The following is a 26905-nucleotide window of genomic DNA, read 5'->3' as shown; positions in this document are numbered from 1 at the left end:
AATACATTCACTTGAATGATTTTAAATTGCTTTTGTGTCAGAAGGTATACCAAAGAATGCCCATTTTTTATTGCTTAGTATTTATAAATCATGAGTATTCTAATATCAATATTTATGTACTTAATATGTACATGGAATATTATATTGTCTTATAACACTTTGAGATAATAATTACTATAAAATCCATTTTATAGGTTGTCAGATCAAAGCACAGTAAGAGAAAGATCAGAACACGAACCCAAGAAATATGAAAAAAAAAAGCTCAGTCATTCTTGAAATCTCACCATTGTTGTAATATAATTGTTTTTCAAGTAAACCGATAACCAAATTACTTTTAGGAAATTTTAAATACAAAAGTTCAGTAAACATATATTTACTTTATATTGAATATTATGTCACTTTCCTAAGAAATGCTGAATATGCATTCTGGAATATCATAGATTCTGGAATTTCACCAAAATCCAAGTCCAATGGTTAATGGAACTGTGTACAATATGCATTCTCTCTAAGCATTTAGAAAAGAATGATGCATTTGGCACATTTCACACACTCCTATGTAAACAATGTATAGAATTTTAAATGTATTTCCTTCAATAGTTTAAAAAAATGTGTTTATTTTAGCATTAATTTTGTTTGGCTTTCCATCCCTACTTTTATACACTAGAAATAAAGTACATACTGAGCCATAAAAGGGGGAAATGAAAAACTGACTCGCAAGGTGATCTGAAATAATTACATGGATCCAAGCAATCAGGATTACATTTTAAAGGCCACAATAATGTTGGTTGCATACACTCACTAAAAAACTCACTAAATTTAGCAACTAGTCAATAACAATAGTGTAATTTCTTTCTTTCTTTCTTTCCTTTCTTTCTTTATTCCTTCCTTCCTTTCTTTCTTTCTTTTTGCTTTTTAGGACCACATCTGCGACATATGGAAATTCCCAAGCTAGGGGTCGAATCAGACCTACAGATGCCAGCCTGTGCCACAGTCACAGCAATATGGGATCTGAGTCACATCCTGCACCACAGCTCACAGCAATGCTAAATCCCTGAGTGAGACCAGGGATTGAACTCACGTCCTCATGGATACTAGCTAGATTTGTTTCTGCTGCACCACAATGGGAACTCCCATGTAATTTCATTTTTTTTTTTTTTGTCTTTTTGCCTTTTCTAGGGTCTCTCCCACGGAATATGAAGGTTCTCAGGCTAGGGGTTGAATTAGAGCTGTAGCTGCCAGCCTATGTCACAGCCACAGTAACTCAGGATCTGAGCTGCGTCTATGACCTACACCATAGCTCACGGCAACACCGGATCCTTAACCCACTGAGCCAGGGATTGAACCCACAACCTCATCGTTCCTAGTTGGATTCGTTAACTACTGAGCCATGATGGGAACTCCGTAATTTCATTTTTTAGTGAAAATATTTTTTGTCCCCGTGGATACAGATTTATGGACCAAATAAATAAGCTATTGATTTTTTAACACAATATATCCTATGATACATTAAATCATTCTTATTGTGTATATTTATATAAAACTCTCAACTGCCTCTGGCCTTGTTTAGGAACTCATTCTGAGATATAGGTATGTCATTCTAAACCAGTACAAAAGAAGCCATAAGAGAATAAAATGATATTCTAAAACTACTGCAAAAAAATTAATACTAAACTATAATTCTATATTCAGCAAAAATGTAAGTAAAAACTATTTATACAAACTTCTACAGCAAGCTTAGCATTTGACAGTGAAACGTTGAAAATATTCCCTTTGAAATTGAGAACCAGCTAGATATGCTTATTGTTTAACAGTACTCTGGAAACTGTCAGTGGAGGAAGAGAAAGGAAGAAAAGGCATAAAGATTTTCAAGAAATTGATAAATTAATCAGAATATTTATATTAATTAAAAGTATAGTCAGTAAACTAGAAAATCTGAAGAATCTATACAGAAATTATTTAAATTAATGGATGAATTTAAGAAAAATTTTCAAGAAATGGGCCACTACATTTTTATATGATGGCAAATATAAAATCATATGCAACTGGGAGTTCTCGTCATGGCTCAGCAGTAATGAACCCAGCTAGTATCCATGAGGATGTGGGTTCCATCCCTGGCCTCAGTCAGCAGATTAAGGATCCAACATTGCCGTGAGCCGTGGTGTAGATTGCAACGGCAGCTTGGATCCCACATTGCTGTGGTTGTGGTGTAGGCTGGCAGCTGTAGCTCCGATTTGACCCCTAGCCTAAGAACTTCCATATGCCACAGGTGCCGCACTAAAAAAGCAAAAAACAAACAAACAAACAAAAACTATATGCAATAGCATCAAATAATCAGAGTTCCCTTTGTGGTTAAGTAAGTGGTAACAAACTCAACTATTATCCATGAAGATGCAGGTTCAAACCCTGGCATCATTCAGTGGGTTAAGAATACAACATTGCTGTGAGCTGTGGTATAGTTCACAGATGTGGTTTGGATCTCACATTGCTGTGACTGTGGTGTAGTCTGGCAGTTGCAGCTACGATTTTACCCCTAGCCTGGGAACTTTCATATGCTACACATTGGCCCTAACTGCAAAAAAAGAAAAAAAAAATCAAATACCAAGAAAAACCAATCCTAAAAAAAAAAAATGAGTACAAGATCTCTAAAACACACTATAAAACTATATAAGTATTGTGAAAAATAAATAATTTTCAAAATGGAATGATAACTATATTCATAGATTGGAACTCTCAATATTATAAAGATTATAATCACAGCACTTGATTTACATATTCAGTGCATTTGAATTAAAATTGTAAAAGTTTTCTCCTTTTTTAATTTCTTTAAACATTTTTTGTTGTTTTAAATATTGCTTGTTATTTTTATTAGAGTATAGTTGATTTACAGTATTGTGTCAACTTCTGCTGTGTAACATGACACAGTCATACATACACACACTCTTTATCTTATACTATTTTCCATCATGTTATATCCCAAGATATTAGATATAGTTCCTTGAGCTGTACAGTAGGACATCATTGCTTATCCAATCTAAATGTAATAGTTTGCGTCTACCAACCCCAAACTCCCTATCCATCCCTCTTCCTCCCTCCTCCACCTTGGCAACCGCAAGTCTGAGTCTGTCTCTGTTTTGTAGGTAGGTTCATTTGTTCCAAATTTTATATTCCACATGTAAGTGATATCATATGATATTTATTTTTCTCTTTCTGAGTTATTTCACTTAGTATGAGAATCACTAGTTACACCCATGTTGCTGCATGTGGCATTATTTTGTTCTTTTTATGGCTGAGTAGTATTCCATTGTATATATGTACCACATCTTCTTAATCCATATGTCCACTGATGGTTATTTAGGTTGCTTCCATGTCTTGGCTATTGTGAATAGTGCCGCAATGAACATATATAGCATGTTTTTTGTTTGTTTTTTTGCTTTTTAGTGCTGCACATGCAGCATATGGAAGTTCCCTGGCTAGGGGTCAAATTGGAGGTATTGCTGTCAGCCTACACCACAGCATAGCAATGATGAGCAAGGCCAAGGATTGAACCCACATCCTCATGGTTAAACTAGTCAGGTTCTTTACTGCTGAGCTACAATGGGAATTCCATAGCATGTATCTTTTTGATATTTAGAGACAAATGACAGTGAAGATACGACAATCCACAATCTATGGGACACAGCAAAAACAGTTCTGAGAGGAAAGTTTATAGCAATACAATCTTATCTCAGGAAATAAGGAAAATCTCAAGTAAACAACCAAACCTTACATCTAAGAGATCTAGAGAAGGAAGAACAGACAAAGCCCAAAATTAGTAGAAGAAATCATAAAGATCAGAGCATAGGTAAATGAAATAGAGACAAAGAAAACAATAGAGATGTTCAATGAAACAAAAAGTTGGTTCTTTGAAAAGATCAGCAAAATTGATAAAGCTTTAGCCAGACTCATCAAGAGAAAAAGGGAGAGTGTTCTAAATATTTTTAAATTGATGGATGGTTGATGTACAATATTAAATAAGCTTAGGAGTTTACATTGTGGTTCAGTGGGTTAAGAAGCTGATTAATATTCATGAGGATATGGGTTTAATCTCTGATGTTGCTCAATGGGTTAAGAATCTGGCATTGCTGAGAGCTGTGGCATAGGTCACAGACATGGCTGGGATCTGGCATAGGCCTGAACTTGCAGCTTCTATTTGACTTCTAGCCTGGGAGCTTCCATATTCCATAGGTGTGGGCCTTAAAAGAAAAAAGAAAAAAAAAAGTTATTAGTGTATAGTGCAGTAATTCACAACTTCAAAAGCTTATACTTCATTTATAGGTATTATAAAATATTGGCTATATTCCCTGTGTTGTACAACATATCCTTGTAACTTATTTTATACATAATAGTTTATACCTCTTAAAGCCTTATTCTTTGTGGAATTTGACAGATTCTTTCTAAAATACATGTATATGAAATACACAGGCCCAGTAATAGCCAACACAATCCTGAGATTAAAAAATATGACAGGAGCTGCACTACCAGCTATCAAGATTTACTATAAAGCTACAGTAATTAGACATGTTTTATTAGTACAAAGATTAGAACAGAGAACCTAGAAACAGACCTATGCATGTATAGAGACTTGATTTGTAACAAAGGTATTCCTGCAGAGCTAAGGGAAAAGGCTATTTTTTCAATAAATGGTCCTGGACAAATTGGATTTCCACATAGGAATAAGAAAAATAAACTTGACAAATATTTCATACCATAAAAAATTAATTCTGGGTTCGGGGGGACTGTAGATTTAAAAGTGAGAGGAGAGCCAATACAGATTCCAGCAGATAGCATGGCAACATATCTCTATAACTTTGGAGTAGGTAAAAAGCTTAAATGGTCTACAGAAATCCCTACTCATATAGATATAATTGATTATAATAATATTATGAAAGGCAGTTATTCAAAAATTAACTCTAAATAAGGCAATACAGAATAAAATTTTCAGGTTGGAGGTGCTATTTACAAATTTTTATAGGCAATAAAGTCCTTATATCACAAATAGCTAAAATTAAAAGAATTGGCAATACCAGTTGTTTGAATGCTTACACCCTGAAGAAGGCAATTTCTATTGTGATACTTGATTTGAAAATCTATTTGAGAATTTTACTAAATTTGGACACATGTACATAACCTATAAACCAACCATTTATTCCCAGTTACATACTAACCAATATAACCCAAACCATGTGAAAGAATGTTCAGAAAACATTGTTCATGATACATAAATGCTGCCAATAATCAGAATGTTCTTCAGGAGCTGAATGGATACATGGATGTTGGTCTCTTTACACAATGGAATACTATGCAAGAGTGAAGAATGAATTGATGCTACATGCAGCATTTTAGATGTATCTCACTAGCAACACTGTTTGAAGGATGATAAATACAAAAAAAATAAACATAGTATAATTCCATTTCATAAAAGTTAAAAACATAAAGAATGTTTTTAGGAATTTGTTCTAATGCAGTAAAAATATAAATAAAAAAGGCCAAGAAGGGTATGATAACCATAAATGATAAACTACCAGATTGTGATTCTTAAAAGTATTGAGTAGGTGAGATGTCTTTGGGGGTGATGATACTGAGTGGTGGTTATTTGGTTGTTTATTTGTTGAAAAGCTTTGAACTGTGTATACCTATTTTGTGTTCTCTCTGTTTGCTTTATTTCACAATATAAGGAGTTAAAAAATGAACTATACAACAGATTTAATGAAAATAAACAGAAATTTTATGTTTAATCATTGAAAATCACACAGATATCAATCTAAATATCAGTTTAAAAGACAGTTTCCAGTAATGATCGATTATTTTACCAGGGAAAAAATTCTTATTTTTTTCATATACACAAAAATCACATTACTTGGATGCAAATAAATCATTAACTGGTACACTGTTGTAATTGAGTTTAAATTACTCATAAAGATGTGTTGTCTTTTTTTGTACAAAAATGTTGTAATCTTCAATTTTATAGAAATGTGTCATAATTGATAGCAGAAGATTTATTTAAGCTTGATAAATACAGTATCTTTTTTTTTTTTTTTTTTGTCTTTTTGTCTTTAGTTGTTGTTGTTCTTGTTGTTGCTATTTCTTGGGCCGCTCCCGAGGCATATGGAGGTTCCCAGGCTAGGGGTCGAATCGGAGCTGTAGCCACCAGCCTATGCCAGAGCCACAGCAACGCAGGATCCGAGCCGCGTCTGCAACCTACACCACAGCTCACGGCAACGCCGGATCGTTAACCCACTGAGCAAGGGCAGGGACCGAACCCGCAACCTCATCGTTCCTAGTCGGATTCGTTAACCACTGCGCCACGACGGGAACTCCAAATACAGTATCTTAATTTTTTCACCTTTTTCTTTACTCTGTATTCTAAATTAGCTAAAGAAAATATAGCTTTATGTTAATGGCATTAATTCAATAATATTTTATTGAAAATTCACCTATAAAAATATTATTTGTCTTTTATGAAAATACTTAGTTATACAATAAATGTTGGTTGACTATAAGTTTATTTTAATCTGATAAAGTAGCTGTTCATTACAGTTAGTATAAGGCAATTAATAAATACCTGTGTGTGACCATCACCTCTTTTAAGTACATATACATATTTTATGTATGCTAGAGTTTGAATTTCAAGAATACTATACATAAAGAAAATATTCATCACAAAATAATTAGCAAGGATCTGTATTTATACTCTCTGTCATGTAAGGATTAATTATACATCATGTTCCTTATATTTCATAATTCAAGGGCTCATTGTTTTAGAGTAATTAAATCATTCCTCCTAAGCGATCATTTATTAAATGCATAAAGTATGGAAGTATTAGGTGAGTGAGGGGAGTCAAGTCTTTAAACTGTAGAAACTTGGTTTTCCCATATTTTATTTCTTAGTTGAAAATGTTTCTTCCGAATTCATCAATGTGCAAACGAAGCAATATATTGATAAAGATGAGATTTCTTTAAAAAGGTGCATTGTGTCTTAGTTCCTTCTAAAATATTAAAATGCTGTATGTTTCCTTAAAATTAAAATAACATGTGTTTCAATGTATTAATTATAACAGATAATAAAGAGCATATTTAAAGCTAATGCATGTAAATGACATTTTATTTCAGACCTAAGGCAGCTGTTCTGGAAACTTTCCGATGCTTGCTGTTCCTAATGCTGTGTAGATTTGGTCATCTCAAACCTTTCATCCCTTCTTTGTCATTTACTTTTGAGGTAAGACATTTGCTTTAGGTAGTTATAGCTGGGTTATATGTCTGCTGCATATTTCATTCATTCATTCAGCAATGTTTCTTTCTACTTGTGGGAAATTTTTGCCCATTTACTTACTTACCAGTACTTAATTTGCTGTGTCACCCTGAGCTAGTTAATATTGTTGAGTCTCAGTTTTTTGGTCCCTAAATTTACGTTGATACTATTAACCATGAAGTCTTTGGACAAATTGCATTGCATGATATTTATAAAGAAATTAAACCACATATTTGTTTGTTGACAAGTGGTAGAAGTGAGTTTACAAAAAGTTCTTGGCAGTGACTCTGCCATTTGAAAATTTTCTTTTTAGGTTGTTAAAGTGAAAATTGTGATTAAGATGTTTTTTCAGTTGCCTGTAATAGTTAATAATCCCATAAAAATAAGATCATCAATGTTATTGAGATTTTTCTACACCTGAAAAATATGTTTAGTTTGACCCTCTGTCAGGATTAAAAGTTATCTTCCAAGAACTACATTGAACTTTTGGATACATATTTATGACTTCAAATCTTAGATAACTGTGAAAAAATATTATTCCTATCATTAATGTTTTAATGGACCAGTTTTATTCTTTTTTTTCTTTTCTTTTTTAGGGCTGCACCGCAGCATGTGTAGGTACCCGGGCTAGGGGTCAAATCAGAGCTGTAGCTGCCAGTATACACCACAGCCACAGCAACTCAGGATCTGAGGTGCATCTACAACCTACACCACAGCTCACAGCAAAGCTGGCCCCTTAACCCACTGAGCGAGGCCAGGACCAAACCCACATCCTCATGGATACTAGTCTGGTTCGTTACTGTTAAGCCACGACAGGAACTCCTGTTCTTTTAAATTAAGGGTTATATTGTTTAACTTTGGTGCTGAGCAACCTGACAGTATCCCTGGAATGTGCCTTGCGTAACTTTATTTAACCACGAAACATAGGAGTTCCCGTTGTGGTGCAGTGGAAACAAATCCGACGAGGAACCATGAGGTTGTGGGTTCAATCCCTGGCCTCGCTCAGTGGGTTAAGGATCCAGCATTGCCGTCAGCTGTGGTGTAGGTCGCAGATGTGGCTCAGATCTGGTGTTGCTGTGGCTGTGGTGTAGGCCGGTGGCTGCAGCTCTGATTACACCTCTAGCCTGGGAACCTCCATATGCCACGAGTGTGGCCCCAAAAAGCCAAAAAAAAAAAAAAATGAAACATAAATGCTAACATTCTCCCCAGCATTAATAGAAAAACTGAAATAGATGCTTTCATAATTGAGTGATGATTATAAGTTGGGTCAGAGTCTTTGGAAGGCAGTGATATCTATCTATTAAAAATACTCATGCCTTGCTATCCGGCATTTCAATCCTAGGAATTAATGCTATGCAAATGATATGTTCACATGTGTATGAATTAATGTATGTGAAAAATCAGTCCTTGGTAATGGTATGACTGAAAACAACCTAATGATTATTAATAAAAAAACTACTTAAAAATTATGGTTCAGTCGTAAAGCAAAATATGCATTTATAAATGGAAATGGGAACATCTTTAGTACCAATATGGAGCATTTATTTAAAAAAAATACATATATGGGTGTTCCCATTGTGGCTTGGGATTAAGAACCCAGCTCGTATCCATGAGGGTGTATTTTGATCCCTGGCCTCGCTCAGTGGGTTAACGGATCCGGCGATGCCATGAACTTCTGTGTAGGTTGCAGATGCAGCTAGAATCTGGCATTGTGGTGGCTGTGGCATAGGCCAGCAGCTGTAGCTCCAATTTGACCCCCTAGCCTTAGAACTTGCATATGCTGCAAGAGTGGACCTAAAAAAATGAAAAAATATACATTTGTATTTTAGCTTGCTTATTTGTATATGTATATATTAAATGGATTGAGAGAGGATAAAAAATAGTACAGGAGAGTCTGAACTATGTCAAGTATGCTACCATACAAGGTATGTATGTATAAAAATGTGGAAGGGGGTTATATGCATTTAATGTATAAATGTTTTATGTGTATGTAAGTATATCTGGAAATATAAACAAAAACCTAACATATAGTTGCCTGTGGGATAGTGAATTGTGTGGCTAGAAGAAAGGAATAGGAGAACGATTCTTTATTAAACTAATTTTTTTGTATCTTCAAATTTCTGAACCATGTAAATATATTTCCTATTTTTAAAAAATTTAAATTGAAATGAAGCATTAAATCTTAGACTCATGATATTGGACATCATCTAATATAATATATACTACATTTAAATAGGCATTATATAAAGTTTATATGCGTAAATACACTTTATTTCTTGAGATTACAACCTAAAAGCAAAATAAAGAAGCATAAATAATACATATATAATGAAGTTTAGAAAGGTACAAACCAAAAAAAAGCCCCTTAAAATGTACACTCTCATATTCTACGTGAGTGAAGACGTTTTAATTGTAGGGATGAAAGAAAGTAATTCCATTTAATGAACCTACTCTTGGGTTTGTTGTGGTAGTTTACCTTAAATGTCCCAGAAGCAAAGAGATAATGTAGATTCTTTAAGTTGTCCATGGTGTTAACATATGAAAATGTATGATTATAAAAGCATTGCATTTGGAGTTTTTGATGATGGGCTAGTGAAGGGCATGGAAGTGTGTTCAACTTTTGAGTATGATGAGCTCTAGAGTGGAAATGCTGTCTGTTTATTTGGTCAGTAGGTAAAAGTGAATGTTAAGGCTTATACTTTGAAGGCACGTTGTCTGAATTTGATCCCTGGCTCAGGAACTTACTAGCCATGTGTCCGTGGGCAGTTACTTGATAACCTAAATATTCTTGGCCTTAACTTCTTCATCTGTAAAAGGATAAAGTAACAATGTTTATCAAATAGGGTTTTGAGAATTAAACAATATAATCTATATAAGACATTTACTACTGTGCTTAACACATAAGACATGCTTAATAAACGTTAGGTGTTATTATTGTTTCTAATGAACTTAAGGACTATTTGCGATAATTCTTTGGCTTGCCACGAGATCCAAAAGTCAAGTTTGAGAATAACTGACGTGGAGATTGGGAAGGAGCAACAATGTTAAACTTAAAGTTATGGTGATGAATTCCTAGCCTGACACTTACTTTATTGGACATTGGACTCTCTGTCTCAGGTCGTTCACCTGTAAAATAGGTTTAATGAAAGCTAATACGCATGGAGCTCATACCATGTTCGAGAAGACTTACCGCATCATTCCATTTAGTCCTCATATCAGACTCATGGGTGGTAACTATTATTGTTTTTATAACTGAAGATTAAGTAACAGGTTAAAGCACTTGTTTGAATTCTCATAGGCAATATGCCAGGAAGTCAGGATACAACTCAGGCAGTCTCACACCATAGCACTGATCACTTAGCAACACTTTTTCCATGTATTGATAAAAGTACTCATTTATCTCAAGGGTTCTAGGTGAAATTTCAAATGCAGTACAGCAAAAGCACACTCTGAAAAATGTGAAGAGTTACAATAAAAAGGTCTTATCGATTTAACTGCAAAGTGTTTTGAAAAGGCTAATAGTTTGAATAATTTATCTCTGAGTTATCTTTAGTTTATGATTCAAGGTAGGGAGGACCATGGCAAAATCTTTCAAGATATTTACCTTCTCTTTCCAGAAAGGCACTCATGTGGACAGTTCTTTAAGAGAAGATACTGCCTGTGGTTTGCCACTAAAATATTTCCTTAAAATAGTGTAATAATGATATCTGCTCCATGTGGCTTGGTGGAAACATTAAATAACACAAATGAAGACTATAGAAAGTACTTGATACATATTAGTTATTATTCAAATTACTATCATTACTATTATCACTATTAAAATATTATTATTATTAACCGTTGAGTTTCCAAGGTTAAACCTGAACAAATCTTCCTTGACCAGAGGTCAATAACTGTATGGTAGAAACTAGGCAGGTTTTTATTATCAACATTTCTACCTGTGAAGCTGCCTTTTTTTTTTTTTTTTTTTTTTGTCTTTTTAGGGCCACACCCACAGCCTGTGGAGGTTCCCAAGCTAGGGATCGAATTGGAGTTGCAGTCGCCTATGCCAAAGCCACAGCAACGTGGGATCTGAGCCATGTCTGAAATCTACACCATAGCTCATGGCAAAGTCAGATCCTTAAACCACTGAGCGTGGCCAGGGATTGAACCTGTGTCCTCATGGATGCTAGCTAGTCAGGTGTGTTAACTGCTGAGCTGTGACAGGAACTCTATCTTTTTAAAGTTGAAATATTTTAAAATCAAAACCAGTTGCCAATTCTTACTTTGTAATTGTAAATTTAAAATTTGTTTTCCTCACATTTTTATTTCTTAGAACTTTATGTAAATCTTTGCCATTTATCATAGTTTTTCAAAAAACTGTTCCTTACATCCCACAAGCTATATAGCAACCTAATGAATGGCTGCAGAGACTCCATTCAATATGAATTTAAGACTGACTGACTGGGAATGATTATCCTAAAGGACACAATATTCCCATCATTTTTCTTGAAACTATCATTAGAAGCAGTGACATTGAAGCAGTTAATCCTCTTTCTTTATAATCCAGTGTTGTGTATATTGACAATATCAGCCTGTGACCCTTCTGTAGCTAGAAGGCTGGTTGGAGGTTGTCTGTTATATTGCTTTAAGTCAAATTCCATAGGTGTGCACGAAAACAGTCCTCCTCTAAACAAGCATACTGCTGGCCACACTTTCAGCTAAAAACACATACTCACAAGCACACACAGACGAGAAAGTTCACCTTAAATTGTTTTTCACTTAGTTTATAAAAGATCTTAGGTAGTTACAATTCTGTGTTCAAAATACAAAGTATAATTTGAATTTAATCGTGTGATTTCCACATGGAAGTTTTATTCCTTTTAGCTTGTATCCACAAGAACATTTAATAGGGGTGTGGTGCTCTTGCTCTTTATAGATAAAATTTACTAATATGCAAATGCACAGTTGTCTATTGTCGGGAGACCTGTTTCTACAATCTTTTCTTAGCCTCTGTTTCTATTTTCTATGCTAAAAATCCCATCTTGTCCTGCTTTACTTTACCCTATATTCCTGTTTGAAAAACAGTTGCAGTGCTGGCAAATGACTTAAGCTTAAGAACGAAGACCTAAAGGCATGTTATTCATGTGGTCAGCTGAATAAGGACATAATGCATTGGTCTAGGCATGCCTGACCTTGCAAATAGGCACGCTGTTTGCACAGCATGATATGTCCTCTTAAGAATAAGAGGAAGATGAGCCTCATGGCCCCAAGGGGTTTATGAGGGGTCATTAGCAGGATATGCATCAGCAAGGAGAACTGAGGTGCAAACCTAGGCAGGCCAGGTTGCCTTAGATAGGCAGGCTTTTTGCAGAAACACAATGATGATTCTCTAGATGCTCTACATAGATAGCTGATGCAAGGCTTCCACATTGCTAATGATTGTTAAATGCCTACAGGTCAGAAAAAAAGCTTAACCATCTACCAGCTATGTGACTTTTAAAATAATAAAAGAACTTTTAAAATAATAAAAAAAACCATATCCTACATCTACAACCCCCTCCTCACTTCACTTAATCCTAAAGAGCACAATAAAAGCAGTGTGGTTTCTTGAGGCAGCACTCTTGGTCCCTGAGACCTTGAGTATACCCCCCTTCCCACCTTTAATTAAGATAAATGTCTCTGAGTCTTGTTTTATGTTAACTTTTTCTTAAGTTTCACAGCACCCGTTCTTCAGCCCTCACCTGCTGAGCTGGTCTCAATAGTCTATCTAGTTTTTGCAGTGATTAGTCTGTGCCCTTGTACGTTTCTCTTTGCATAGAGCTATTAATATTTTCAACTCACATACTTTTTTAAAACTTGCTATTTTATGCATAAGAAATTTGATAGAAAAACAATCCCTTCATTCATTCATTCACTCATTTCTCATATAAGCACATACATATTTTTTTTTTTTTTACTCCTAGCTCAGGTATAATTTGTTCTTTCTAAGATGCACCTGTGAATTTGTGATTGATTTAACATCTCATATCAGTAGTTTGAAACGTGTCTAACCTGATGGACACTTAAAGAGAAGTGCATCTCTTTAAGGTCAAAGGTGAATAAATATTTTGGTAAGCATATAGGTATATAAGATAATGGGAAATACTTATTTGCATATATTTTGATACTATGTACATTTTGTTTCATATAACTTCTTATTTAGTTGAAGAGATAATTTAGAGTACAGGAAAAAGTACTGGCTGTGAAATCATACAAATCTAAGTGCCATCTCCAACTCTGCCAACTGGTTGTGTGGCCTTGAGTGATGATCCCAAATAACCTCACCTTTGTTCCCTCAGCAAAAAAGAAAATAAAAAAAGTTGGGGAGTTGTTTTCATATTCAAAAGAGGAAAGGCCTCTATATTCACATGTCCCTTGTTATCCAGATGGATGATCAAAATGCATGTATCAGAAAGTGAAGGGGGTTTAGCAGTTTTCATGGAGTCTGTCTTTCTCTTTAAGTAAAATGCCACCTTCTTTGGTTTTTAAATTATCTAATTCTGTATAACAAACCAACTCAAAACATAATGGCTTAAAATAATGAAGATTCATCATTTCTCACAGTTCATTGGTATTTCCACTGCTTTCATCCAGGCCCATTTGTTGAGCTACATTCAGCTTAGGGATGTGAGCCTGGAGGTACATGAAGGTCACAGGAAGGGACCATTTTGACTGTTGGTAGGAACACCTTTATTTTCCCTACACAGGACCTCTTACTGTCCAGTGGGTCAGACCAGGTTTTTACCTGGCAATATCAGGATCATGACAATGGAATTTGCCACACTTCTTGAAGCCTAGGCTTTGGAACTCAAAAAGTGTCATTTGTGCCATATTCCACTGGTTAAAGAACATCAGCAAGGCCAGCTGTTGTTCAAGGAGTGGAAAATTAGACTTCATCTCTTGATTGGAAGATCAGACAATTATACAAGTGTATGCATGAATTTATGGTCTTTACCTTACTGGAATTTTATATTATTTAGGTTTATTTCACAATGCTGATTAATATCACAGTATGTGGCCATACTTGCCTGAAACTATCACTTGGTTCATCTCAACTGTACATCTGACCTCACTGTGAAAGTGAAGAATAGAGTACACCCCATTGTTTTCATGAAATACAAGCTAGTCTGCCATGAACATACTTATGAATTTAAGGGATTTAACACACACTAACATGCTGACTTATAAATATTCATAATATACAGCAGTTTTGACTAATCTATTTCAATATTATCTAACCTCAAATATTTTATCAATTGTGCCAAGTTTGCATTTATGAATAGTAGCTATATGTTCTAAACAGTGCATTCTTCATATCAACTCATAATTTTCCAACAGATGGCATTTATTATATATGAAATTATATAAAATAATTTTTAAAAGACAATAAAATGAAACCACCCACCTTAAAATTGAATATTACTGTACCAGTGAGGTGTTATTTACACTATGATCTGCTACTTATATGACCCTCCTTTATTTTACACTCTCACAGATACTACTATTATTTTTGTACTCTGTTTATCATTGACATACTTTTTCTAAACAAATTCTAATTTTTTGATGTATTAATATATCTATCACTAAGCAATATTTGATATATCTAAACAATTTTTGAGTGTAATAAAATTATATCATACTATGTATGTAGTTTCCTGCAATCTCCTTTAATTTGCTGAATGTTGTTTCTAAAAAATGTATCCATTTTGTTGCATGTAGTTGATGTTTATGTACATTGTATGACTATATCCAATATCCATTCTCTAGTGTTTGTTTCTTGCTTTAATTTTACAGTGCTGAAATGCAAATTCAAGCACAGATCTTCTAGTGTACATGGCATCTATGTAGTTTCTCTGGGGTTATATAGTCATATGTGGACTTGCTGGATTGAAGGAAATGTGACCTGATTACATTCATAAGAGCATGCTAATTCTTTTCTAAAGTGGTTGTAAAATTTACTACTATACGAATAAGAGTATAAATTCCCTCCCAAATGTGGATATTTTCAGATTTCTTAACTTTTGTTCATTTGGGGCAGTAAATGATATGTCGCTGTATTCCTAATAACCATTTTCTTATTTATTATTGAAGATGATCATTATTTCATCTTTATTGGCCATTTATATTTCTTTTTCTAGTGATATACCTTTGCATGTCAGTTGCTCATTTTTCTTTTTGCTTATTATTTAGCTCTGCTTTTTTCAAAATTCTATGTAGGATATCAATCCTTTGTCATTTATGTTTGTTAAGAGTATCTTTCCCCATTTTGTAGTTTGTCTTATTGTCCTGGATTGAAGTGAGATAGATTTTATTTCCATAGAATAATTCTATATAATAGTATTCAACCTCCACACACAAAGATGGTACTACTAAGCCAACCATTATACTAATTCTGATAAACATATACTTTTTCTGTATGCATAGTACTAAGTATATCCAGCTACAGTTCTTCTTATAACCCCTTAATAAAAGTCTATATGAATCTTGAACAGGGTTATAAATCTAGACTATAATTGTACAAAATATAAAACATATAATATGAAGTTTAATTCCACAAGCATGACTTCTTTAGCAATGTTTATTGGCTATTTGAATTTTAAATGCATAGATCAGAATTTATCCTATCCTTTTGTAGGGAAGACTACTCAAACTTAAAATTAATTCAAAATGTTTACTGTATATCAGATCAAAACTGCTAAAATTTATTGAAATATTCCTATGTCCATGGTGCTATGTTACAGAGAATATATGTCTTCTATTAAGCAATCCAAAGATTGGCCATTATTTTGTTTTCATTAGCTGTTTACCCAATAGGTGAATATAAGCTACTTCACAAGCCAGATCACAGTCCCAGAATACAATCCCTTTTGTACTCTATAAATTAAGATGACAATAACTTGCATGTGACATAGAAGAAGATATGTTTTTTTGGACATTTTTATTTTTAACAAAATATGTAATATTCATGGAATAGAATAAAATACACAAATGTTGAGGTTATTAGCAAATTCCCTTTTTGTGTGTGTTCATGTAATAAATTTTTCACTCTTCTGCTTTCACCTCTAATTCAAGTATCGCTTCTACTTTGTTTTAAAATCCTTTTATTCTCACTCTCCCTTGTCATCTTTGTAAGTATTTTTAGAATATAAAGATATAAGTATTTTAAGGTTAATTATCACATACAGATAATAACTATTTACTCTGTTTCAGGTCCTGTGCAGAGAGTTTTATGTGTGTAAAGTCATTTACAGTGCACATATATCTCTCATGCCCCTTCATATACTGTTCTATAAGAGTGGGTAGAAAATAACTAGTATATTAAATGTACAGCAGGCTAAGTAGGAAATGAAAATAAGCTAAATGAGGTGATTTTATATGAGGCCCCTTTTTAAATATTCTTCTCCACCTTCTATTTTTGGTTTTTTCCTAGATAGAATTACTTTTTCCTTCTATGAGCAACGCAATACTTAGTAAACAAAATAAAGCAATATTAGAATACAATACTGCTTTTCTGTTTTATGATAAGAGACAACATTTGACACAGTGGATCATAGATGATTATGTTAAAATTCCTGAAGTTTATTGGCCCTTGGTTGGGATTTTGAAATAAATTTTGAATCTATGTACAAGAAAATGTTCATCCATAGTATCTTTATATGTATCATCTTTTCCTATTAGGGTGTTTAAAAATTAAGAGACATGAATATATCTTTGGCTTTTAATAGACTAGTGCTAGTGTGGGCATTTACTAAGTACAGTTGCTTCTGCAAACACTCTAGCATCAAGGAAATTTTCACCATCAAGCACTTTTCCCATCAAACACATTTTAATATTATGTGTATTAGTAGGAACACTAGTTTTACACTTTCTGTTATTTTATGCTGAAATCATCAAATCATAGATGTTTTATGGAGAATTTTACATCAAAAAATATAATGAGTTTTTTTTTTTTAAATTTTTAAATGCATTTCTTTTTGTTTGGTTTTTGTTTGTTTCCTTTACATGGTCTTGCTTTTTTCCTAGATCTAGTTTTCTTATTTGAAAACAGGAAGTGATTACTTGCCAAGAATGGATTAACTGGAAGAACAAACATGTTGAATTTATTTCAGTATCACAAACTTTGGAATTTTGACTGTGTTCTAAAATGGATACCATCTCCCCTAATTATATTGCTTGGATAAAAACAGAAATTTAGGAATGTTAGAAATCTAGCATTCTGCATCATTCCTTCCTGACCACTGAATCCATTTCTATCCTGTTGACTCACATCTCTCTACATTTTTCATGGCTCTCCTTTTACCTGACTTATTTGTGGGTGTAATCTACCAATGTCAGCATAGTGAATTACGAGCAGCCACTTAAGGTAAACATCATTTACTCATAAGAAATTATTTCCACATCACCTTGGTTTTCAACTTGGCATTTAAGAAAAAAAGAAATCCTGTCCCTTTTTATAATCACCTGTCATGCATTTGAAATAACAAAGAGCCTCAAATTTTGCCTTCTCTTGTCTGAGTGTGCCACGCGGTGTGCTATGATTTATGACCTGAGCATCCAACACTCTCCATGCACTAACACGATGGCCCGCTGCGTTTGAAATATATCCCCCAAATGAAAGCAAACATGGTCTTGTGATATAAAGCCCTGTCTGCATGCAAGGAATTAAACACATACGAATTCTAATTTTTAGTCTTTTTTCTGTGTTCCCTTTAAAAATGGCTAAAATAAGTTAAGATCCATGGGTGGACAGGTTTCCATATACTCAATGAGGGCTCTAAGGGGAATCCTGACCCTGAGAAAAAGGTGCAGGGATATTTGGCAGAACGTCAACGTGGTTTCCACTAGTACATGACAGGGATTCATTATGGGCTTGCTGTTGCCTGTAAGCTGGTTTCACTACCATCAACTATGAGGCCAGTATGCCTGGTTCCAGATGCTCTCGCCAATTGACCATAAAATTGCTATGCATTTCTGGCCAAACCAGAGATTTTAAAAGCTCCCCTCCCCCCCCAACACCCTAACCCCCAATTCCCTCTAAAAAGCTGCTCATTATTCTTCCTTTGCCCCCTGATCTCAGCAAAAGAAATACTTCTGGAATCAATTAGAAATGTCTACCCTTGATGAGGTTTGCACGTGAGTTTGGAGTTGTGAGGCTTTGATAGTGGCAGCCAACAGCTGCAGTTTCAGGTGGTAAAATCTAAGAAGGAATTTTCCAGGGTTTATTTACCATCATAAAAATTTTAAAAATAGGCAAGTCACGTTAGGAGACCGTCTCATAAGTCTTTGAAAGTGAAGTTAAATTTGGATTATATATTTATTTATTTTTATCCACTATGAGCAAGCTAGAACTTTCTGATTGGGGGAATCTTTCCATTGCTTTAATAGATTGTGTCAAAGGGTGATAAATACCGCAAATGGGGATCTCCTTTCTGAAGGTTAATGGTGAAAGAACATCTGTTATTTCTTCTGTCATATTGATTGCTTGACAAGTTAAGATGGTCAAGGTTAATGGAAATCAGAACCCATCTTCTGAAAATAATGTGAATTAATACTGTGTATTACATTTTCCTACTCTCTTTCTCTCGTTATATGGTGTATATATGATATTTAATCAAAAATCACAATAAGAATTTTTTCCTTTTTAAATATAGGTATTTGATAAGCTTTTGTTGATGCTTATTTGATAAGATGCTATACGCTTCTTTTTATATCTATGTGTCCAATTAAAATACATTAGCTATTGTAGCATGAAAATGACATGATTTTCCCAAAGCCAAATTAAAAGGTATCCAAATTATCACCTGACACATGTCCTTTTCCGTCCTTGAGTAAATGACATTCTTCGTGAAAGTCTGCTTTTGTTTCTCCTGCTGGCTCGAAAACAGAAAATTCCAAGGGTACATTTCCGGGACTAAAATTTTTCACTTGGGCCTTCATGAAATGGTATCAAACATTTTTTTTTTTTCTCAGAGAATCACCATTAAATACAGAATTTTAGTTCCCATACCTACCTATTACTTTTGTAGTCAAACGGAATTTCAAGCACCTGCTAATTCCTCTTGAAATGTTTCAGTTTCTATTTATATAATGGTGGAGAGGTATGTAGAAATTGTATATCTTTTTTTCTGGTAGTATATTCCTATTTATAGATGACAGAGATAAGTTTATATTTGCATTTTTATAAGAGCTCCTTCCACACATGAAGACGTCTGCCTAATAATAGTATGGTTTCTAGATTGAAGTATATTAGTTTGGAAAATATCTTAGTTTGTAAAACTAAGTGAATAAGTATATTATCAAGAGTACCTAAAATATCATACAATTTTATTATATTCCTGGAATAACTTTAAGCAGGCTGAAAAATTCAGTTACTTAGGATACCTAATGTTATATGTATGCCACAATATAATAAAGGTTAAAAAAATAGGGAGTTCCCGTCGTGGCGGAGTGGTTAACGAATCCGACTAGGAACCATGAGGTTGCGGGTTCGGTCCCTGCCCTTGCTCAGTGGGTTAACGATCCGGCGTTGCCGTGAGCTGTGGTGTAGGTTGCAGAAGCGGCTCGGATCATGCGTTGCTGTGGCTCTGGCGTAGGCCTGTGGCTACAGCTCCGATTCGACCCCTAGCATGGGAACCTCCATATACCGTGGGAGCGGCCCAAGAAATAGCTAAAAAAAAAAAAATTTTTTTTTTTAAATTAAAAAAAATATATTTATATATTTTGCCTAATAGTTTCCTGGGTAAAGTAGCAAACCAACAATAGGAACAAAAAGAAACAAGGCCAAACAACTTAATTACCATCTTTCAAAAATAATGCCTCATTTATCCTTCTCAATGTCCTCCATATGTTCTGCATGTTATTGGTGAGCCAAACTTCCTTTTATTGAGTAAAACAAAAAAAGCTATATGCAGCCTTTAACAGCATTCTAAACGTTACTTCTCTGTGATCAAATTGTTACAGAAAGGAAAAGTTGACTAATTTGTTCATTCCTTTGCTCTGAGATGAAACATCCCATGTGCCAGCTCTTTCTAAATATGTTCAGATCTAAGGGCAAAATCTGGCTGTTTGGTATTAAGCCCATTGACAGTTGAAACATTCTCTCCAGGGAGGAAGCAGAAATCTACTCTCTGCCTTTCAAATATGAGGCTTCCTTGTAGGTATCGGGTAAGACTGTAAATGCGCTAATAACCATTTGGACATGCACTCTCAGAGAAAAGCATCTAGGGAAAAGCTGATGGAGATTACTGCCTAATACCCTCATTAGTGACTCCTGAGTTTGCTGTTTACAAGGTATTATTTCTCTTCGTCCTTACTTATTGGATTGTGAGGAATCAGCTGATACAGATTAAATGCTAATATAGATTTTCAACATAGTTTATGCTGTACTTTGTTTCTACGAAAATTCAGTAAGGAATTTTGTAAGGAATTCGATCTAGTGTGCAGCACAAGAAGGCACTATCTCTTAAATTGTGCTTGTTTATGACAATGTCTGACGCTGGTTCAGCCTAGCTTTTTGTACAAGCATTTAAATTACTGTGATGAGATGGAGAAAAATTGGCCTCGGATTCCAGACACATGGCTGTTATGAATTAACAATGTAAGGAAAATCACTTAGTTCTCAGTTTGACTATCTGTAAAGTCAAAGGAGTGAAGTCGATTTCTTAAGTTACTTCACTGTTTAAGGTTTCATACTGGCTATGTAATTCTAAAAAACAAATAGATGCTCTTGGTTTACATTTGCATGATTAATTCTCTAAGAAGAGTGGGATTCTGAGGAATCTTTGGGAAATGAAAAGTTGAGTCTATGAGATGTTTCAGTACATGATATATGAGAACTTAAAAGATAGGACTGGAACAATAATACTCCTAATTGTGCTGTGTGAGAATCTAATTGCACCTGCATATAATCACTACCACACAATTTTCAACCTACAAATCACTTCAAACAAATGAATAATCAAAATATATTTTAAAAGTTTGCTACCTATAAATCTGGCTTCCAGACAAGCTTTCTTACTGTTAAGGATAGAGCTTAGAAGTGTTCCAGGCCATGTGGAAATGGAGTCAGGTCATTGAAGTGAAGCTTGGAACAAATTTGTGTGTGGGAGGATATTGGCTATTGAAATACTAAAGCCAATATCTATGATATAAATACAGCAAGTCTTTAACAAATCTCTCTGAGTATCCTTGTGCCAAAAACTGATACTAGCTGTGCATAGAAAGTACTGTCAACATGTGGCAAGATTGGTAGTGTAATGTGCCTAGAATAAGGCAACCAGAGGAATATATTTCCTCCACTTTGTTCTAAAGTGTTAATTATAAGTCACTGAGGGGTCACTCACAGAAAGAAGTCCCAATGTGAGACACGGGTGGTTTACAATAAGCATGTGGAAGTGTTTAATCAAAATGCATTAGGCAGATAATTTAGAAAAACTTTGTTTGCTCTTCCATTTTTGGTGATACTATGTGGAAACCGCAGTGCAAAAAAATATTTTCCTCGATTTGCTAAATTCTCTTCAGATGATTGCTGAAGGCTGTGGATAATTTTGCATTAGATTTCCATTTACTTTAAATCCAACACTAAAATAGTAGACTGATTTCAATCTGCAGTGGAACTTTTAGATCAAGCTTATTTCATTATTCCAGAGGAAAATCTTCACATGAAAAACAGGGAGATTTTTCACTCATATTTAACTCCAGTAATAACCTTAAAAAAGTGGATTATCTGACTGTACAAATACATGAATATTACAAAGTAGCAAATGGAAGAGAATCTTATCAAAGCTATAGTAAAATAATACATATTTGAGAATACCTGTTCCCAAGTAACTATAGAATGTATGCCAGGACATTTAGTTTTACTTAAATTTTGAAATTCTTATTATTCTTTCCTTATGACCTTTTGTCATCTGATGCTCAATTCCTTTAGTCTGACAATGGCAGTTTCATCTATCATTCAGTAGAATTTCACTTATTTCTGGCCAGCATCCTTTTAAGCAGCATGTATTTAACCTTAGTAATATATAGAGGTGTATTGATTCTTTCAAAAGAGAGGGCATAACAAGAATGAGTTTAGGTATCTTTTGAGGATGAAGTTGGGTCGCCGGATGTGGGTGATTGGAGAAAAGTTAAACTGCATAATGCTAAAGGATTCTCTTCGCATTATAGGTCAAAGAGGCTTCTATTTATTCCTACTTCTGATAAAACATTATTATAAAATATTATATAATCAAATAATACACTATGACCGCATATTCCATGATACAATAATATGTAATTATACATAATAATTATATTATTATTAAACATGATTGTAAAAAGTTATGATGAACATCAAAAGTCACTAAGAGCAACAGTTAACTTCAGGAAAATGTCTTTTTTTTTTTTTTTGGTCTTTTGTCTTTTTTAGGGCCGCACTCATGGTCTATGGAGGTTCCAGGCTAGGGGTCTAATCAGAGCTGTAGCTCTGTAGCTGGCGGCCTACACCAGAGCCAGAGCAATGCCATATCTGAGCCGCGTCTGCAACCTACACCACAGCTCACAGCAACACTGGATCCTTAACCCACCGATCGATGCCAGGGATTAAACCTGCAACCTCATGGTTCCTAGTCAGTTGTTTCTGTTGTACTATGACGAGAACGCCAGAAAAATATCTTTAAGAGCAGAGAATATTATTTGAAAGTAAAGACCAGAGAGGATTACTTTGAACATGAAAGTAGATCTAGTATCCAGTTACTATTCTCTCTCCTGTATCAGGTGGTCATAAGAGACTTTTAAAAATTAAAAAAAAATTTTTTTTTTGTTTTTTTTTTGCCTTTTCTAGGGCCACTCCCACAGCATATGGAGGTTCCCAGGCTAGGGGTCGAATCTGAGCTGTAGCCATCAGCCTACACCACAGCCACAGCAACGCAGGATCTGAGCCACGTCTGCAACCTACACCAGAGCTCACTGGCAACTCCAGATCCTTAACCCACCAAGCGAGGCCAGGGATCGAACCCACAACCTCATGGTTCCTAGTTGGATTTGTTAACCACTGAGCCACGACGGGAACTCCCTAGAAAATTTATTATTAAAAAAATAAAGTTCATTAAAAAGGAAAATCAGGTGCCTATCAGTCAGCAGCTTTTAGACTGAAATAAACTCAGGTTTCATAAGCTAAATCCAACCTTTGTTCGTATTTTGTTTGACCTGCAGAGAGCTATCTGTTTTTTAAAAAAATCATTGCAATTTAAAAATTTTTCTTTATTGAAGTATAATTGCTGTACAATATTACATAAATTATAGGTGTACAATATAGTGATTCACAATTTTTAAGAGTTATATTAATTTGTAATTATTATAAAATATTTGCTATATTCCTTTTTTTGTACGGTATATCCTTGTAGATTACTTTATACCTGATAGTTTGAATCTCTTAATCCACTACCCTTATTTGTCCCTCCTACCTCCCCTCTCCCCACTGATAACCATTAGTTTGTTCTCTATGCCTGTAAGTCTGCTTCTTTTTTGTTATATTCACATGTTTACTGTATATTTTAGATTTAACATATAAATGATATCATTCAGTATTTATTTGTATCTATCTGGCCTCTTAGCATAATGTCTCCTGTGTCCAGCTATGTCACTTCAAGTTGCAAAATTTCATTATTTTTTGTGGCTGAAATATACATATATATATCTCACACCCTCTTTACCCATTTATCTGTTGATGGACAAACAGGTTTTTTCCATATCTTGGCAATTATAAATAATGCTGCTTATGAACACTGGGGTGCATGCAATATTTTTTTAATTAATGTTCCTGTTTTTTTAGGATGTATATCCAGGAGTGGAATTGCTAGGTCATATGGTAGTTCTATTTTTAGTTTTTTGAGTAACCTCCACACTGTTTTCTACAGTGGCTGCAACAATTTATATTCTAAACACCATTTCCAATAGTGTATGAGAGTTTGCTTTTTTTTAATATCTTCATCAACATATGTTATTTGTGTTCTTTTTTATTATAGCCATTCTGACAGGTGTGAAGTGATATTGTGGGGTTTTTTTGCATTTCCTTGATGATTAGCAGTATTGAGCATTTTTCCATATGCCAGTTGGTCATCTGCATTTCCAGAGCTATTTGTGTTTAGTTTACAAATTAAAATTAATTTACGAGGAAAACCTATAAAGTCTGAAAGAAAAGCCTATTACTCAAATACACAGATATCACATAAGGAACCAAGAATTGTGAAAATTAGTTAAATATGACACCACCAAAGGAAATTAGTAAAGCTTCAATAAAGAAATGGTGATCTATGAACAGTCAGACAAATAATTCAAAATAATCATCTTAATGAAGTTTACTGAACTATAAGAAAACAGACAGACAACTGAACAAGATTAGGAAAACAATGCATGAGCAAAACGAGAAATTTGACAAGGAAATAGCAACCATCAGAAACAAAACAAAAACCAGAAATCTTTAAGTTGAAAACTACAATACATGAACTGAAGAATTCAATAGTGGTTTCCAAAAGTAAATGTGACTATGCAGAGTAAAGTGTCGGCTATCTGGAAAACAGGACAGTTGAAATTACTCAGTAAGAGGACCAAAAAGAAAAAAAAAGAAGTGAAGAAGAGTGAAAAAATCCTATGGGAATGGGAATTATGGAACACAATGAAAACGCATATTTACATTATGGGAATTCCAGAAAGAGAAAAGAATAACAAAAACATTTAAAGAAACAATGGTTAAAAACTACCCCAATTTGGGAGAGAAATGAACATATATATCCATAAAGCCCAAAGGCTCCAAATAGGTTGAAATACACTGAGAATAGATAGAATTACACTGAGGCATAAATTGTCTAAAGTCAAAGATAGAAAAATAATTTTAAGAGCAGCAGAGAAGAGAGAAGTTATATACAAGTTAAGCCCCATAAGTGTATCAGTGGAGATCTCAATTGAAAATATTAATGCTAGGAGGAAATTATAAAACTTATTCAAGATATTGAAAGAAAATAACTGTCAACCAAGAATTCTATACCCAAGGAAGCTGTTCTTCAGAAACCAATTAGGGCTAAAAGCCCCTGAACAAACAAAAGCTGAAGGAGTTCATTACCATAAGATCTGCCTTACAAGAAAAGCTCAAGGGAGTTATTTGAGTGGATGTAAAATAATTCTAATTGACAACATACAAAGAGAGAAAAAGTAGCGTAGAAATTACTACTAATGATAAATATAGAGTCATAGTTAGATTTCGCAATATGGTAATAGTGGTACATAACTCCCTTATAACTCTAGTTTTAAAATTAAAAAAAGAACATGTAAAAGTAACCTATAGCTATAATAAATTGTTATTAGTTATAATTAAGATGTAACAACACATTCTAAAATGTGAAAGGCAGAGAAGCAAAAGTGTAAAGTTAAGAAAAATTATTGAATTTAAGTTATCAGTTTAAAATAGTGTTTAAAATATTTTATGAAAGCTTCATGTAAGCTTCATAGTAACCACAAATGAAAATCTTAAAGTAATTACACTAAATACAGATTGTAAAGAAATTAAAATATACTAATACTAAAAGATATCAAAATACAGAACAGCAGGATGAGAAACAAGAAACAATGGTTCTATAAAACTACCAGAAAACAATGAATAAAATGGCAATAGTAAGTTCTTATCTATTAATAATTACATATTAAATGTAAATTGTTTAAATTTTCCAGTCAAAAAACAGATAATTTACCAATGGATAAAAAGACAAACTCCAACAATATGATGTCTACAGGAGACTCACTTTAGCCTTAAAGTAATGGAAAAGACATTTCAAGAAAATGATAATAAGAAAAAAGGAGGGATAGCTATACTTATATCAGACAAAATAGAATTTAAACTAAAAAAAATGATAAGAAAGAAGGTCATTATATAATGATAAAGGGGTCAATCCCTTTAATATTTAGGACTTTAATCCTTACTCTCAACAATGGGTAGATTATTCAGACAGAGAATCAGTGCTGAAATTGAGATGTGAACTACACTGTAGGTAAAATGGGCCTAATAGACATATAGAAACATTCTATCTGATAGCAGCAGAATACATTCTTCTCAAGTGCACATGAACAATTTCTAAGATAGACCATTATATTAGGACCAAAACAAGTCTTAGGAAATTTGAGAAGACTGAAATCATACCAAGTACCTTCTCTGACCACAATGCCATGAAACTAGAAAGCAATGATAAGAGGAAAACTGGAGAAGTCATGGACACATAGAAATTAAACAACAGTCTCCTGAAAAAATAATAGATCAAAGAAGAAATTAAAAGTGGAAATAAAGTTTCTTGAGACAAATGAAGATGAGAATACAACATACCAGATATATGGGATGCAGCAAAGGCAGTTCTCAGAGGATATTTCATAACAATAAATGCATACATTAAGGATCAAGAAAGATGCCAAATAAATAACTTAATTCTGTACCTTAAGAAACTAAAAGTAAACAAACTGAGCCCAAAGTTCTCAGAAGAAAGGAAATGATAATGATTGAGCAGAAATAAATGAAAAAGAGGGAAAAACATAGAAAAGATTAAATAAAATTAGAGATGATTCTTTAAAAAT

At 33.9% G+C, this 26905-nt stretch overlaps 1 protein-coding gene across 2 annotated transcripts in view; it reads left to right on the top strand.

Moving 5' to 3' along the window:
* AGMO (alkylglycerol monooxygenase) overlaps nucleotides 1-26905 on the top strand; it is a 379273-nt gene that overhangs the window by 229069 nt on the left and 123299 nt on the right. Inside the window, exon 13 of one of the 2 annotated variants that reach the window (XM_003130179.6) lies at nucleotides 7150-7255. In XM_003130179.6, coding sequence (XP_003130227.3) covers nucleotides 7150-7255 — 106 coding nt within the window. Of the gene's footprint in view, nucleotides 1-7149; nucleotides 7259-26905 lie in introns of those variants that run through there. The other variant, XM_013979751.2, reaches the window with a different exon arrangement.

The sequence above is a fragment of the Sus scrofa genome, chromosome 9 (assembly GCF_000003025.6).
Source record: "Sus scrofa isolate TJ Tabasco breed Duroc chromosome 9, Sscrofa11.1, whole genome shotgun sequence".
Taxonomy (NCBI): domain Eukaryota; kingdom Metazoa; phylum Chordata; class Mammalia; order Artiodactyla; family Suidae; genus Sus; species Sus scrofa.
This window is presented reverse-complemented; position numbering and strand designations above follow the sequence as displayed.